We start from the raw sequence: 13,407 nt of genomic DNA, 5'->3' as shown, positions 1-13,407 counted from the left end.
CATCGACCCCTCCACCACTACCCACTTCCTAATTATGGCTATATTTGCCGCCCAGTAATAGTTCCTAAAGTTCAGCAGTGGCAGCCCTCTCCCCCTGCCCCATCTGCTCCGCTCCAGCAGCACTTTCCTTACTCGTGGGGTTTTACTGCCGACACAAACCCAAAGATCATCGCATTCACCCGCTTAAAAAAGGCCTTTGGTGTAAAAATAGGAAGACACTGGAAAACAAACAAAAATCTCAGGAGAACCGTCATCTTTACGGTCTGTACCCTCCCTGCCAGTGACAACGGGAGCATGTCCCACCTCCTCCGAAAGTCCTCCTTCATTTGCTCAACAAGCCGGGTCAAATTTAATTTATGTAACTGCTCTCATCCACGTTCCACCTGGATACCCAAGAATCAACAACACCTCCTGCACGATAGTCCTTAATACCGGGGCCCTGCAAGGCCACGTATTTAGCTCCCTACTATACTCCCTATACAAACACGACTGTGTGGCAAAATTTGGCTCCAACTCCATCTACAGGTTTGCTGATGACACGGCCGTGGTAGATCGGATCTCGAACAACGATGAGTCAGAATACAGGAGAAAGATAGAGAACCTAATGGAGTGATGAAACAACACAAATCTCTCATTGAATTTACAGTGCAGGAAGCCATTCGGCCCATCGAATCTACACTGGCCCCTGAAAGAACTCTACCTAAGCCCACATCTCCACCCGACCCCCATAGCCCAGCAACCCCACCTAACTTTTGGACACACGGGGCATTTTAGCGTGACCAATCCACCTAGCCCGCACATCTTTGAACTGTGGGAGAAAACCGGAGCACCCAGAGGAAACGCACGCAGACATGGGGAGAGTGTGCAGACTCCTCACAGACAGTGATCCAAGCCGGGAATCGAACCTGGATCCGTTGCGCTGTGAAGCAACAGTGCTAACCACTGTGCTGCCACGCCGCCCTCAATGTCAGCAAAACTACAGAGCTGGTCATTGACTTCAGGAAGCAAAGTATCGTACACACCCCTGTCTGCATCAACGGGGCCGAGGTGGAGATGGTTGACAGTTTCAAATTCCTAGGTGTGCACATCACCAACAATCTGTCCTGGTCCACCCACGTTGACGCCATGACCAGGAAATCACAACAGCACCTATACTTTCTCAGGAAGTTCAGCATGGTGTTTCCTATTAGATCTCAAACAGTTTATTGGGCATCTGTTTTTGTATGCAATCCAGGCAAAGCTTTAACTGAGACATTTTCTAAATGACTCCTACCAACGTTTACAGATGCACCATAGAAAGCATCCTATCTGGTATGGCAACTGCTTGGCCCAAGACCGTAAGAAACTACACAGTCGTGAACACCACCCAGTCCATCACGTGAACCCGCCTCCCATCCATTGAGTCTGTCTACACCTCCCACTGCCTTAGGAAAGCGGGCAGCATAATCAAAGGCCCCTCCCACCCGGCTTATTCACTCTTCCAACTTCTTCCATCGAGCAGCAGATACAAAGTCTTTCAACACGCATTAATAGATTCAAAAACAACTTCTTGCCCGCTGTTACCAGACTCCCGAATGACCCTCTTATGGACTGAACTGATCTCTTCACACATCTTCTCTACCGAGTAGTACTACACTCTTGTATGCTTCACCCGATGCCTGTGTCTATGTATTTACATTGTGTATTTTATGTCTGCCCTATGTATTTTCTTTTCATGCATGGAATGATCTGTCTGAACTGTACGCAGAACAATAATTTTCACTGTACCCCGGTACACAGGATAATAAACCAATCCAATCCATTATGAATCTCCCAATCTGAAATAGATTGCTTGCTGTGTGTCCATCATCTTTCAGAGACGGAAGGATGCTGACAGCTACAAACATGGCCTTTGCAGCCACCTGATGGATCTTCACAGAAACTACATTGCAAACACACCATTTAGGATGCTGAAGTCTCAGGCTATTCCTATTAGATCTCAAACAGTTTATTGGGCATCTGTTTTTGTATGCAATCCAGGCAAAGCTTTAACTGAGACATTTTCTAACACTAGACACCACTACATTTAATTAAATCAGTTATTCTGCAATATCAACTGATTTTAATAAAATATTTGAATATACATTGGAAAAGTGCAATTATCTTGTTTTGGGCCAACATTTTGAAATTAAATGAAATGAAAATGAAATGAAATTTCTCCCTTTTATTTCAATGGAAAATTCTGTTAATTGCAAGCTCTTTAAGCAAATGCTTCAAGTCAGTACCTTCTTGTTCACATCTCAAACTACACTGTTCATTTGATTTAGCTTGTTAAATTAATAATTTGTTCATCAGTCAGTGTAAATATCTTTTGAGTACTTTTTGTCCTATTATTAAAAGACTCGACTGTCAGATTTCTAAATAGTTTTATTGCCCCAGCTTTCAAAGTAATTTTGTTCTTTTCCACAAGCTTCCTTGGCCTATTTTTTGTTTGAGAAAGCTGGCAAGTTTTTAGGCAATACCGTTCCATCATCAACTCATGAACCAACCATTTCTGCTCAATGCTTCTTCTAACAGCTGAGATCAAGGACTCCTGTTGTATGGAAATTCATATCCTGTTGCCCAACATTCTACAGAGTAAGCAGCGATACACCACTGTGTCACAAAGTTACAAATTATATTTTTGTTTCATAGTATAAGTAAGAAATTTGGAGATAAATAAATGCATTTCAAAAAGCACTTCCCGAATTGCTCAGCTGGTTAAGACAACATTCAACTGAGCCTTGCAGACTAAGATGGTTCAATTCCCCATCTATACCACATTCATTAATGCCACCTGGAGAGTTGGTTAACCTTGCTACAATTGATCTTGACTTCCTTAAGAAATGGGAATAAAATTACCTATGGTTTTCCAATTCACTCAAAATAAACCCGCGGATGCCAGGTAAAGACAGGGTCAAAATTGACTTTGATGTCTGTGGTCAGGCAGCCTATCAAAACTCAATGTCATGCATGAACAAGTGATGTATCAAATGTGTTCCACATCCATAGAGCTCCACCCCAAGCAAAATAATCAAAGCCTTCAAAGAGCAAGGGAGAAGTAAGCATTGACTAGTCATTCATTTTGTTCTCCCAATAAGCAGCCTGGTGAGCTGGTTTGAGAAGTCATATAGTCTCTTCCATTTGTACCTTCTATAGTCCCTGGAGACTCAGTTGGTTAAAGTGAGCTAGACTTTGTAGGCAGGGCGATCTTAGATCTTCGCTGTTACTTAGTTTCAGCCAAACTGGCAGCAGGAATATTACAATTGGCCTCAATACCCAGGAGTGGGGAGTGAAAGGGGAAACTTTAGCAGAGTTTCCACTTCTAATTATGATCCGTTGGTCACTGCTAGAATCGTGCACGTTTGCAAGGACAAGACTGTGATGTTACCCATGGATCAAATAGTGTATCGACACTCGCTACTGAAGCCACTACACTAAGAATGTCTCTCAGATAAAGCGCCTGATGCTCATGGAACCATAAAAAGGAGTTTCACATGCTCAGAAAAGAAAGGGATTAAAAACTGGTGAAATAAACCAAATAAAAAAATCTTAACAGAAATATAATGGTAAAATATTCAAAATCAATTTTAGTTTCCCCTACAGCAAAACATTTTACAGTTTTAAGAGCACCAATGCCTAATGGCAAAGCAATAAATCATGTCTTCAATTTCATAATATGATTTAGGCACACAGAAATAGGAGTCGGCCATTCAGCTCCTTCAGCATTTCATGACTGATCACTATCCTAACTCCATTTATCAACCATGACTCCATAATCAACAATCTCCTCAATTTATTTTTTACAGTGCAAGGGCGATTTAAGTGTCAACCTTCTTTAAATTTAGTTGCACAGCCATGTACAGGGGCCTTTGGGCGGCATGGTGGTGCAGTGGTTAGCACTGCTGTTTCACGGCACAGAGGACCTGGGTACTACCTGTGTGGAGTTTGCATATTCTCCATGTCTGTGTGGGCTCACCCCCACAAATCTAAAAGTGCAAGGTAGGTGGATTGGACACACTAAATTGTCCCTTAATTGGGAAAAAAGAATTGGGTACTTTAAATTTTTTTTTAAACTAAAGGGGCCAGCGACCCACAAAGGAACTTTTGGGCTGCTGCATAACCACGCCGCTTATGAGGAACATTGTTCCATATCCCTTAATACCATTAGCAAGGGCAGCACGGTGGCACAGTGGTTAGCATTGCTGCCTACGGCGCTGAGGACCCGGGTTCTAATCCTGGCCCTGGGTCACTGTCCGTGTGGAGTTTGCACATTCTCCCCATGTTTGCGTGGGTTTCACCCCCACAACCCAAAGATGTGCAGGATAGGTGGATTAGCCACGCTAAATTGCCCCTTAATTGGAAAAAATAATTGGGCATTCTAAATTTATTTTAAAAAATAAAAAAAATAAAAATACCAAGCAAAAAATCTATAGACCTCAGATTTAAAATGATTACTTGAGTCAACATCAAAAGCTTCATGTGGTAGAGAGCCACGCTTCCACCTTTGCGGGAACGTGATTCCTAACTGCTGTCCTGAATGGCCCGGCTCCGATTTTAAGATTATGCTCTTATTCCACAGCTACACTGTGAGGGAAGACAGTGATTACATTTTTTACTATAGAAGTAGAGAAAAAAATCAATTGCTCTTTTATGCATTTCCTCTTGTATAGTGGTTAGTTTTTTCCCTGCCCCAATAGCCAAGAGTGCACACCTTATTAAAGATCACACAAAGAAAAAAATATAACCTCCCACAAAAAAACACATAGTTTAAAATTTTATTCATATATCTTCAACATCAGAGTCTCACAATAATAGTTCCTCTGGTTCTTTCATCAACACAATTACATTAATAGTGCAATTACTACGCTTTAAGCTGTAGTATCGCCACTTGACCCCACCAACCGACTTCTCTTGATTATTCATAAATGGAAAATGAATGAATCCACGATAAACGTTTTGCCACTAAAATGTTTGCTTGCTTTATCATTATTCAGAATTATCCAGTCACAACATACAAAGCACTAAATTCCAACCAACATTATATTCTGCAATTTAAAGTAAAAATCCACCTAGCAGAACACTAATACACATAGGGACCATCTGATTAGAGTGAACATTATTGCTGGTCCCAACAGCGAATTAATTATGATTGCATGACCACCCATGTAAAAGGACCACCATACTTCAATCCCAAAGGTTGCAGTAATAAAATGTTTCATTGTACTAGTTAATTTTGGCTTCACTTGATAAATTGAAAACAAGCATCAACTCAAATATATTTAGTTCAGTAAGAAGTCTACTACGAAAAGTGCATTGTTAAAAATTCTAATTAATTGTAAAATTTAAAGATCTATTTAAAAGTATACTAAAACTTAACCCTTCAGTCTCTAGCAGCCATAGAATTAATAAAGTTACAAAAAATCTTTGATTTACATTTCTTGTTCATTATTATATTCATTTTGTGTCCATGCTTAAAAATAGTACAATTTCTCCATTGTTGGTGAAGGTTACTGGTCAGGAATAAGTTTGCATTAAGATTGTCACCTACTGCACTAGGTATTCTCCTTGCCTGTCAGATTTACACTGACAGCTTGTACTACTTGCCACTAAACGATGGGATATATTTTTAGCACCCAGAAATAACTAGATCAAGACTCCCCAAAACTCATATGGGCAGCACAGTTAGCACTGCTGCCTCACAGTACCAGGGACCTGGGTTCGATTCCGGCCTTGGGTGACTGTCTGTGTGGAATTTGCAAGTTCTCCCCGTGTCTGCGTGGGTTTCCTCCCACAGACATAAGATGTGCAAGTTAGGTGGATTGGCTATGATAAAATCGCCCCTTAGTGTCCAAAGATGTGCAGGTTGGGTGGATTGACTATTCTGGATTGCCCCTTGGTGTCTGGGGATGTGCAGCTTAGGTGGATTGACCATGCTGAATTGCCCCTTAGTGTTCAAAGATGTGCAGGTTAGCTGGGGGTTTTGGGGTGGCGGTGATGGGGTGGGGGAGTGGGCCTGGGTGGGGTACTCTGTCGTGGGATCAGTGCATACCCGATGGGCTAAATGGCCTTCTTCCGCACTGTTGGAGAACCTATGATTCTAACTCGGCTTTGACAGTTGTCAGAGAGAGTATGCTTATATCCTTTTTGTCTACATTTGTTACGACACCCTGGCTAAGGCGCGGTCAATCCCAGCGCCCCTTGACCCGTAGTTGCAGTATATGTCAATTAGCCAATAATTCTTAGAACGTTTTTGAGATCTTTGGCCCTAGACTGCTCCAATTACTTAAAGGCACCAGATTTGCAAGCAAAGAAACAAAAACTGTTTATTTATAACCAGAAAAAAATGCAATAATTAATCTAACGGCCTGCTGATCTATTACTTTCCCCTTTGACCTTCCCACCCTCTACGTAAACACAAGACAGGCGCACGCAGAGGAAGAGAAAGGGCTAAATTGATAGGGATTAAAATACGTAAGGAAGAGAGAGATGTGTTCTTGATGCTGATGTCGAAGACTTTATAGTCGGCTATCTTCTCAGGAAGCAGTGTGTCGAAAACCACCAGTTGGATTGGATCTTCTGGTATGTGCATTCAATCAGAACTCACAATTATCTGCCTTACTGAGGTAAGATTAGAATTCTCCAATTATCAGATTTTAAAAGGAGGTTTTCAATTAACTCAGCCTGCCTGCAGCTGGCGTTAGTCTGAATCTTCCTGCAGGTTTAACTGGCTGTGGTGAGAGAGAGAAAGGCCTCTTCTTCAGGAGCCTGTCTGGGTTTGGCGCAACATTCCGGAAAACCAGCACCAATCATCATTGTGAGCCAGTCAAGTGCCGTGAAATCAAAGTAGCCAGCAAGTCTATTATAATATATGTCATCACTGGGCCAGAGCAAAGAACACTGCTACCAGGGTGTCCTGAGGTCAGACTAAATAGCACCTCGGGAGGATGGGGAGGTCCCATTTTGTTAAAAAATTAAAAGTTCAATCCATCTAAAAAGCATAGATCCCAGCAACTGTCCAGGCACAAAAGCTATAATAGCAAAGAATAGCAAAAGATAAATGGAATACATTAGGGAAACCAGGTTTAAACAAGAATTCCTTAAATGTAGGATTTGAATAGATCCTTCTGGTGGAAAAAAAACAAATTGTGCCAGTCCTAACTTGGTTAATTATTCATTCTTTTTCTTCTCAGCGTATAAGTGACTGTGATATTTGCGATAAACATTTGCTTTAAAGGGACAGATGAAACGAGGCAAAGTACACTTCCAACAAATGACTCTCTTGCTCTCCAAAAGTAAACATTGAAAACATAACATAATTATTAAATATTTTTAAGTCCAATAAGTTAGTTCTCCTCTTATGAAGGTTTGGGGTTCAGATTTGTTTCACCAGTCACTATTACGATGCATCTAACCAGAGCAACTGACAACCGCATCGCGAGGCTTCATCATTTTGTATGCATGTCAACAATTGGGACACAGCCAGAAGGAAACAGGAAAGCATAGCAGGATCCAGATACACAAACCATTTCCAACCTGCCTACCTCTTGATTAGCACAGAGTCCACTTATACAAATAGCCAAATAATGGGGTTTGATCATTTTAACTAATGAAATTATTCACAGGAATTCAGAACCAAAGAGCTCATTTTTCTTCAGTTTTATTTCCCAGTCCCTTTCCGTCCATTTTATTTTGTCACTGCCTTTTACTTCATCTTAACTGGTATCAAATTGAAACCAAATAAATATATGGAATTTTCGGTGCAGTCATTGGATTTTGAAATGCCAGCCATATCATATACAGGTACTTTGCAAAGTTTTACTTTGAAATCAGCATCACTGCTTTTGCGAAAACGATGACTGGCTAACTGGCTTCGCCAAGTTAAATAACAGCACATAGTGAGACGGTTGTCCCACTACAATTTGGAATATTTTCTAATTGTGCAATTCTGGAGTAGTCAGCAACATATACAACATTTTAAATCCATTATTAACATGCGCGATTAACTTGTTATTATACATGTACTTGTTATTATACATGTCATGTGTCAATAGGGAGAATACTGGAGCTGCTTCGGGTATTTGGGTCTTTCTCGGGGCACAATTAAATCTAGACAAGAGTGAATATTTTTGTGGTGTCTTGGCCGGGGGTGGGGGCGGGGGTGGGGGGGCTGTCATTCCGTAGGGCTGGGGCTCACGTTAGATACCTGGACGTGCAAGTTGCTCGGGATTGGGGGGGGCTCCATAGGTACAACATGTCTAGTTTGGTGGGGAGGGTGCAAGTTGATCTTGCAAGGTGGGATGGTCTTCCTCTGTCACTCGCGGGTGGGGTACAGGCGGTTAAAATGAATGTGTTGCCGCAATTTTAGTTTATTTTCCAATGCCTGCCAATTTTCCTGCCAAAGGTATTTTTTAGAGACATTGAAGGGATGATTACCTCGTTCATATGGGGTGGGAAGATGGCCAGAATTAGAAAGGTGCTACTACAGAGAGGCAGGCAGGCCGGGGGTTTGGGTCTTCCAAACCTGATGTATTACTACTGGGTGGCTAATGTGGAGAAGGTACGGAGCTGGGTCAGAGAGGTTGACTCCCAGTGGGTCAGAATGGAAGAGTTTGTGTAGAGGGTCGGGATTGAAGGCACCAGCAACAGCGCCATTCCCAACAGCTCCGGAGAAATATTCTCAGGGAGTCCAGTAACAATAGCTTCATTGAGAATTTGGAGGCAGTTTCGCCAGCACTTCGGGTTGGGGGCAGGGTCAAGAGAAATGCTGATTCGGGGGAACCATATATTTGAGCCAGGGAAGTGGGATGGAAATTTTCAGAGATGGGAGGAGAAAGGAATTAGTACACTAAAAGATTTGTTTCTTGGGGGTCAGTTTGCAGGATTGAAGGAGCTGGGAGCGAAGTATGGGCTGGAGCAGGGAGAAATATTTAGATACATGCAGGTTCGAGACTTTACCAGAAAGGAGATACGGAGCTTCCCAGTAGAGCCAGCTTCCACGTTGCTGGAGGAGGTGTTGACGACAGAGGGGACTGGAGAAGGGGGCAGTGTTGACGGTTTACGGGGCTATTTTGGAAGAGGAGAAGGCACCGCTGGAAGGGATCAAGGCAAAGTGGGAGGAAGAGTTGAGAGAGGGTATGGAGGAAGGGTTCTGGTGTGAGGTGCTCCGGAGGGTGAACGCCTCCACCTCGTGTGCGAGGTTGGGGCTGATAAGGCTGAAGGTGGTATATAGAGCACACCTCACAAGGGCGAGGATGAAGGTTTACTGGAAGGAAATTTTTCGGGTAATCTCTAAAGTGGTGCACGTGAAACTGGACCCAGGCCCTCGGGTGCCCATATTCGGGTGTCAGACCAGCCGGGGTTGGAAACGGGTGCGGAGGCAGATGTAGCCTTCGCCTCATTGATCGCCCGAAGGCGGATCCTGTTGGGATGGAGATCAACATCTCCACCCTGTGCCCTGGAGGGACCTGCTGGAACTCTTGAGAAGGTCAAATTTGAACTGAGGGGAAGGATGGAGGGGTTCTACAATTTATTGGCGTTATTCATTGTGCACTTTCGAGAATTGTATTACATCGAACATTGGGGCGTTGGGGGGAGGGGGACAGTGTGTGTTAATGGTGACCATGGGTGATTCCTGATTCCTTTTTGCTATTTGTTTATGTGAACATGCGGGCTAATGTTTGGGGGTTTGGTGGGAGGATGGGATTGTTGTTATTGATATGGGGATTGACATTGCATTCGTTCCTGATTTTTGTTTGATGTAAATTTGGAAGAAAATGTGAAAAAGGAGAATAAAAATATTTTTTTTAAAAACATGTGCGATTAGCAAAATATTGATTATTTTGTTACCTTGTATGAAGGTAGAAAGCAGAGTACTCCCTGAGTGACAACTTGACAAATCTTCAGCAGCAAACCACCAACTTCATCCTGAAACTCAAATGTCTCTGTGTGTTGGAAAGTGGCACAGAGTTTTCGTCCATTTGGTCCCATTCCAATTGTTCCTACCCATACCTAGAGAAGAATAAGAAGTTAGTTACAAGTACAACAATGGTGCAGGAATTTAGGACTCAATAAATTAATCTTGGCCCATACTGATGCTATAATAGAATTGACTCAATTGTGCTTCCATATGTAACATGGGATGACTCTGCTGTTCATAGTCCCTCTACATTTTGTCTGGCGACTTTCTTCTTCATAACTGAATTCCACTTAACCCCTTAACACTGGCAATCAATGGACCAACAGTGTGCCTACTGTGCTATCCAACTTCTACTCTAAATCTTTTTGTGAAATAACAAAGCTGCATTTCTTAATTTGTTTTAGGAGTGGCATCTATTATGGCTACGATGCTCCTGGCAATGTGACTCAATAATCTGTCTTCAGCACTTGCATACCATTGAAGAATGGGAAAAGTGATGGACATTGAGGCCAACAGAATGGGGATAAAACCAGAAAAGTTCATGAGCTGGGAAGAGCAGAATAAAATTAAATTGCTAAGAACTAGCAAGTAAAGAGGCACATACTTGGAGCCCAGTGAAACCAAATTGAATGAGGATGACAAGCATTTAGAACATAGTTTTCACAAAAACTTAAACATGTTGAATAGAAAACTTAACCATGTTGAATAGTATGACATGCTGAACATGTCGTACTCTTACTGACAAAGACCAACAAAAAAAGATACAAATATTTGCTTCCTCAGATCTCAATAAATAGTTTAATCTAAGATGCAAGTGAGAGTAACAAATCCATAAAACAACTCAAAGATATCTCACTCATTATACCCAAGACATAAGGTTAAATTTTGATAGTTGTTATGCCAACTGTTTTTTTCCTTGATTAACTACATTACTGGCATTATCAATAAAATGTTATCATTTGTAAAAAGGGGCTGGTTTAGCACAGGGCTAAATCGCTGGCTTTGAAAGCAGACCAAGGCAGGCCAGCAGCATTGTTCAATTCCCGTACCAGCCTCCCCGAACAGGCGCCGGAATGTGGCGACTAGGGGCTTTTCACAGTAACTTCATTTGAAGCCTACTTGTGACAATAAGCGATTTTCATTTCATTTCATTCTTTAGAACTTACCTTAAAGTTTCCCCATTTCCCCAACAGCTGCTTCAGCATTATGTGGTGCTAAGCCTACATATCAGATTAATCATCCAATGCTTTTAAAAATATTTTCATGGGAGGTAGGCATCATTGGCAAAGTCAGCATTTCTTGCCCATCCCTAATTGCCTTTGAACAGAGTGGCTTGCTCAGCCACTTCAAAGGCAGCAACACTGTTGTAGGCCTGGAGTCACACACAGGCTAGACTGGGTAGGAATGACAGATTTCATTCCCTAAAAGACATTAGTGAACCAGATGGGTTTTTACAACAATCAATGATAGTTTCATGGTCACCATTACCGAGAGACTAGCTTTCAATTCCAGATTTTTTTTTTTGTTAATTAAATTTAAATTCACCAGGGTGGGATAGAGTATTAGCCTGGTCCTCTGGAGTGCTTGTCCATCAACATGATCACTACCTCATCATCGTGCACTAGCTGTGTTACATATTATCAATTGAGATGTAATAATTGATCCTGGTGACCCTAGGCTAGAGGGGTGGTGGGACAGAGGTTGAGAATTCCTCCTTCTGATTGTTACACAGTGAGAAATGTATATCGGATGTCAGATCATGATAATATCAGTCTTCGCTGAGATGTCTTCTAGAGTCTCAATGTTGGAACACAAGAGCATAAGAAACAGGGGAAGGAGTAAGCCATTCAGTCCTGAGAACCTGTTCCACCATTTAAGATTACAATTATCTTCGACCTCAATTACACCTTCCTGCACTATCCGCACAGCCCTTGATTCCCTTAGTCTCTAAAAACTATGGGTTTCTTAAATATAGAGCCACAGCTCTTGGGATAGAGAATTGCAAAGACACAACAGTTTGAATGAAAATATTTCTCTTCATCGCAGGTTCAACATGAGAAGTTACCACTTATACAACATTGCAGAGTTTGCTGGCATTCATAGAAGCATGCATCAGGGTTTTTAGCAAAGGAGTTGTGAAAATTATGAGGGGCAGCAGCAGAAGAACAATTGTTGATTTCTACTGTTGCTACTTATAAATCTTTAATACATTATCTTCCAGATCTTTCAATTTGAAGTTTAAAAAAATATATAAATAAGGTATCATGCCAGAAGAAATGAATCAATTTGCCTTGTACAAAAAATATTCTTAAATATTAAATCACGTTCCATGCATATGGTAACCTGCACTGTATTAAAAACACTATGAAGGTATGCTTGTTGGAAACTATAAGCAACAGAAGTTCTGAATAGATACTAAAATGTCATTAAAATTGTTCCTGACCTTCCGCAGTGAAGTAGTTAAGATATCTACCAGCCAATGTATTTTTCAACGATAGAAATGTAACATAAGTTTCTGTATTATATTGCACAGGACAAATGGAGGAAAACTTAAGACATTATGAGGCTAACTGTGTTGCTAATAACCACTGTTAACTCATAAAGTGGTACTCTAGCACTGATGTTGACTGACAATTTACAGATGTACAGGTAATTTCCCAACTGCTGACATTTAAACTAGAGCTGTAACAAAGTGTGATTTTTATTTAGCTTTGAAGCTCCAACTGTGAAAGATAATGAAGCTCTGGTCGCCATTTTTGGATTAAGATTACAGCTAAGAAACACAAGCTCAGGAATGAACGGAAAGGGAAAAAACATTATCGTGGCATAGCACAAACAAAATGGGAAAAAGCAGAAATATGCTGCAACATGATCTTTAATACTGAACATTAACATGATGGAATGAAGTATTCATAATACATTTCTGATGTATCCTGAAACTGCGCACCCTTGTTCTAGATACCCCAGCCAAGGTAAACAAATTCTCAGTATCAACCTTGTCAAGCCCCTTCATTTTTTTTAAATAAATGTTTCTTATTGGGTTTTTGAACAAAGTATATTTACAGTTATGTACACAGAATAAAATAAATATATATATATATTGCTATAGAAGAGGAAATAAAAACAAAAGGACTGGTATGATATTGTGCACTAGCTCAACAACAACTCTGTAGTTAGCAATTTTATTTTTAACAAATAAGTAGGCACCTGTTTTTTTTTGGGGGGGGGGGGGGGGAGAGAAACTGGGGAGGTACATATACACTTGGGTGCCGGAGAAACAATTACATTAGTTATATCCAATACAGAGAGGGCAATACGAGAATGGATCTGGTGTTGGTGTTCTTACTTGCTCAAGCCCCGTCATAATCGTGAATGTTGCGAGGAGCATAATTTACCCTTCTTTTTTTTTTTCAAGCTTTGGTGTAATTGTCTCCAAATAACTCTCCAGACTAATACTCATTGCATAGCTA

General features: G+C 41.3%; 1 protein-coding gene and 1 long non-coding RNA gene across 3 annotated transcripts in view; one reads left to right on the top strand and one right to left on the bottom strand.

Moving 5' to 3' along the window:
* The window catches only part of brip1 (BRCA1 interacting helicase 1), a 329,036-nt gene that overhangs the window by 206,693 nt on the left and 108,936 nt on the right, over positions 1-13,407 (bottom strand). For both annotated transcript variants that reach the window (XM_072469931.1, XM_072469933.1), the window contains exon 14: positions 9,868-10,029. In XM_072469931.1, the coding sequence (XP_072326032.1) occupies positions 9,868-10,029 (162 nt within the window). The remainder of the gene's footprint in view (positions 1-9,867; positions 10,030-13,407) is intronic.
* Positions 1-13,407, top strand: part of LOC140386978 (uncharacterized) — a 129,545-nt gene that overhangs the window by 114,185 nt on the left and 1,953 nt on the right. The window contains exon 2 of the long non-coding RNA XR_011933718.1: positions 12,471-12,586. This is a non-coding gene — a long non-coding RNA (uncharacterized lncRNA). The remainder of the gene's footprint in view (positions 1-12,470; positions 12,587-13,407) is intronic.

The sequence above is a fragment of the Scyliorhinus torazame genome, chromosome 12 (assembly GCF_047496885.1).
Source record: "Scyliorhinus torazame isolate Kashiwa2021f chromosome 12, sScyTor2.1, whole genome shotgun sequence".
NCBI classification, from domain to species: Eukaryota; Metazoa; Chordata; class Chondrichthyes; order Carcharhiniformes; family Scyliorhinidae; genus Scyliorhinus; species Scyliorhinus torazame.
The sequence above is the reverse complement of the archived record's forward strand: the minus strand, read 5'-3'. Positions and strand labels throughout refer to the sequence as shown.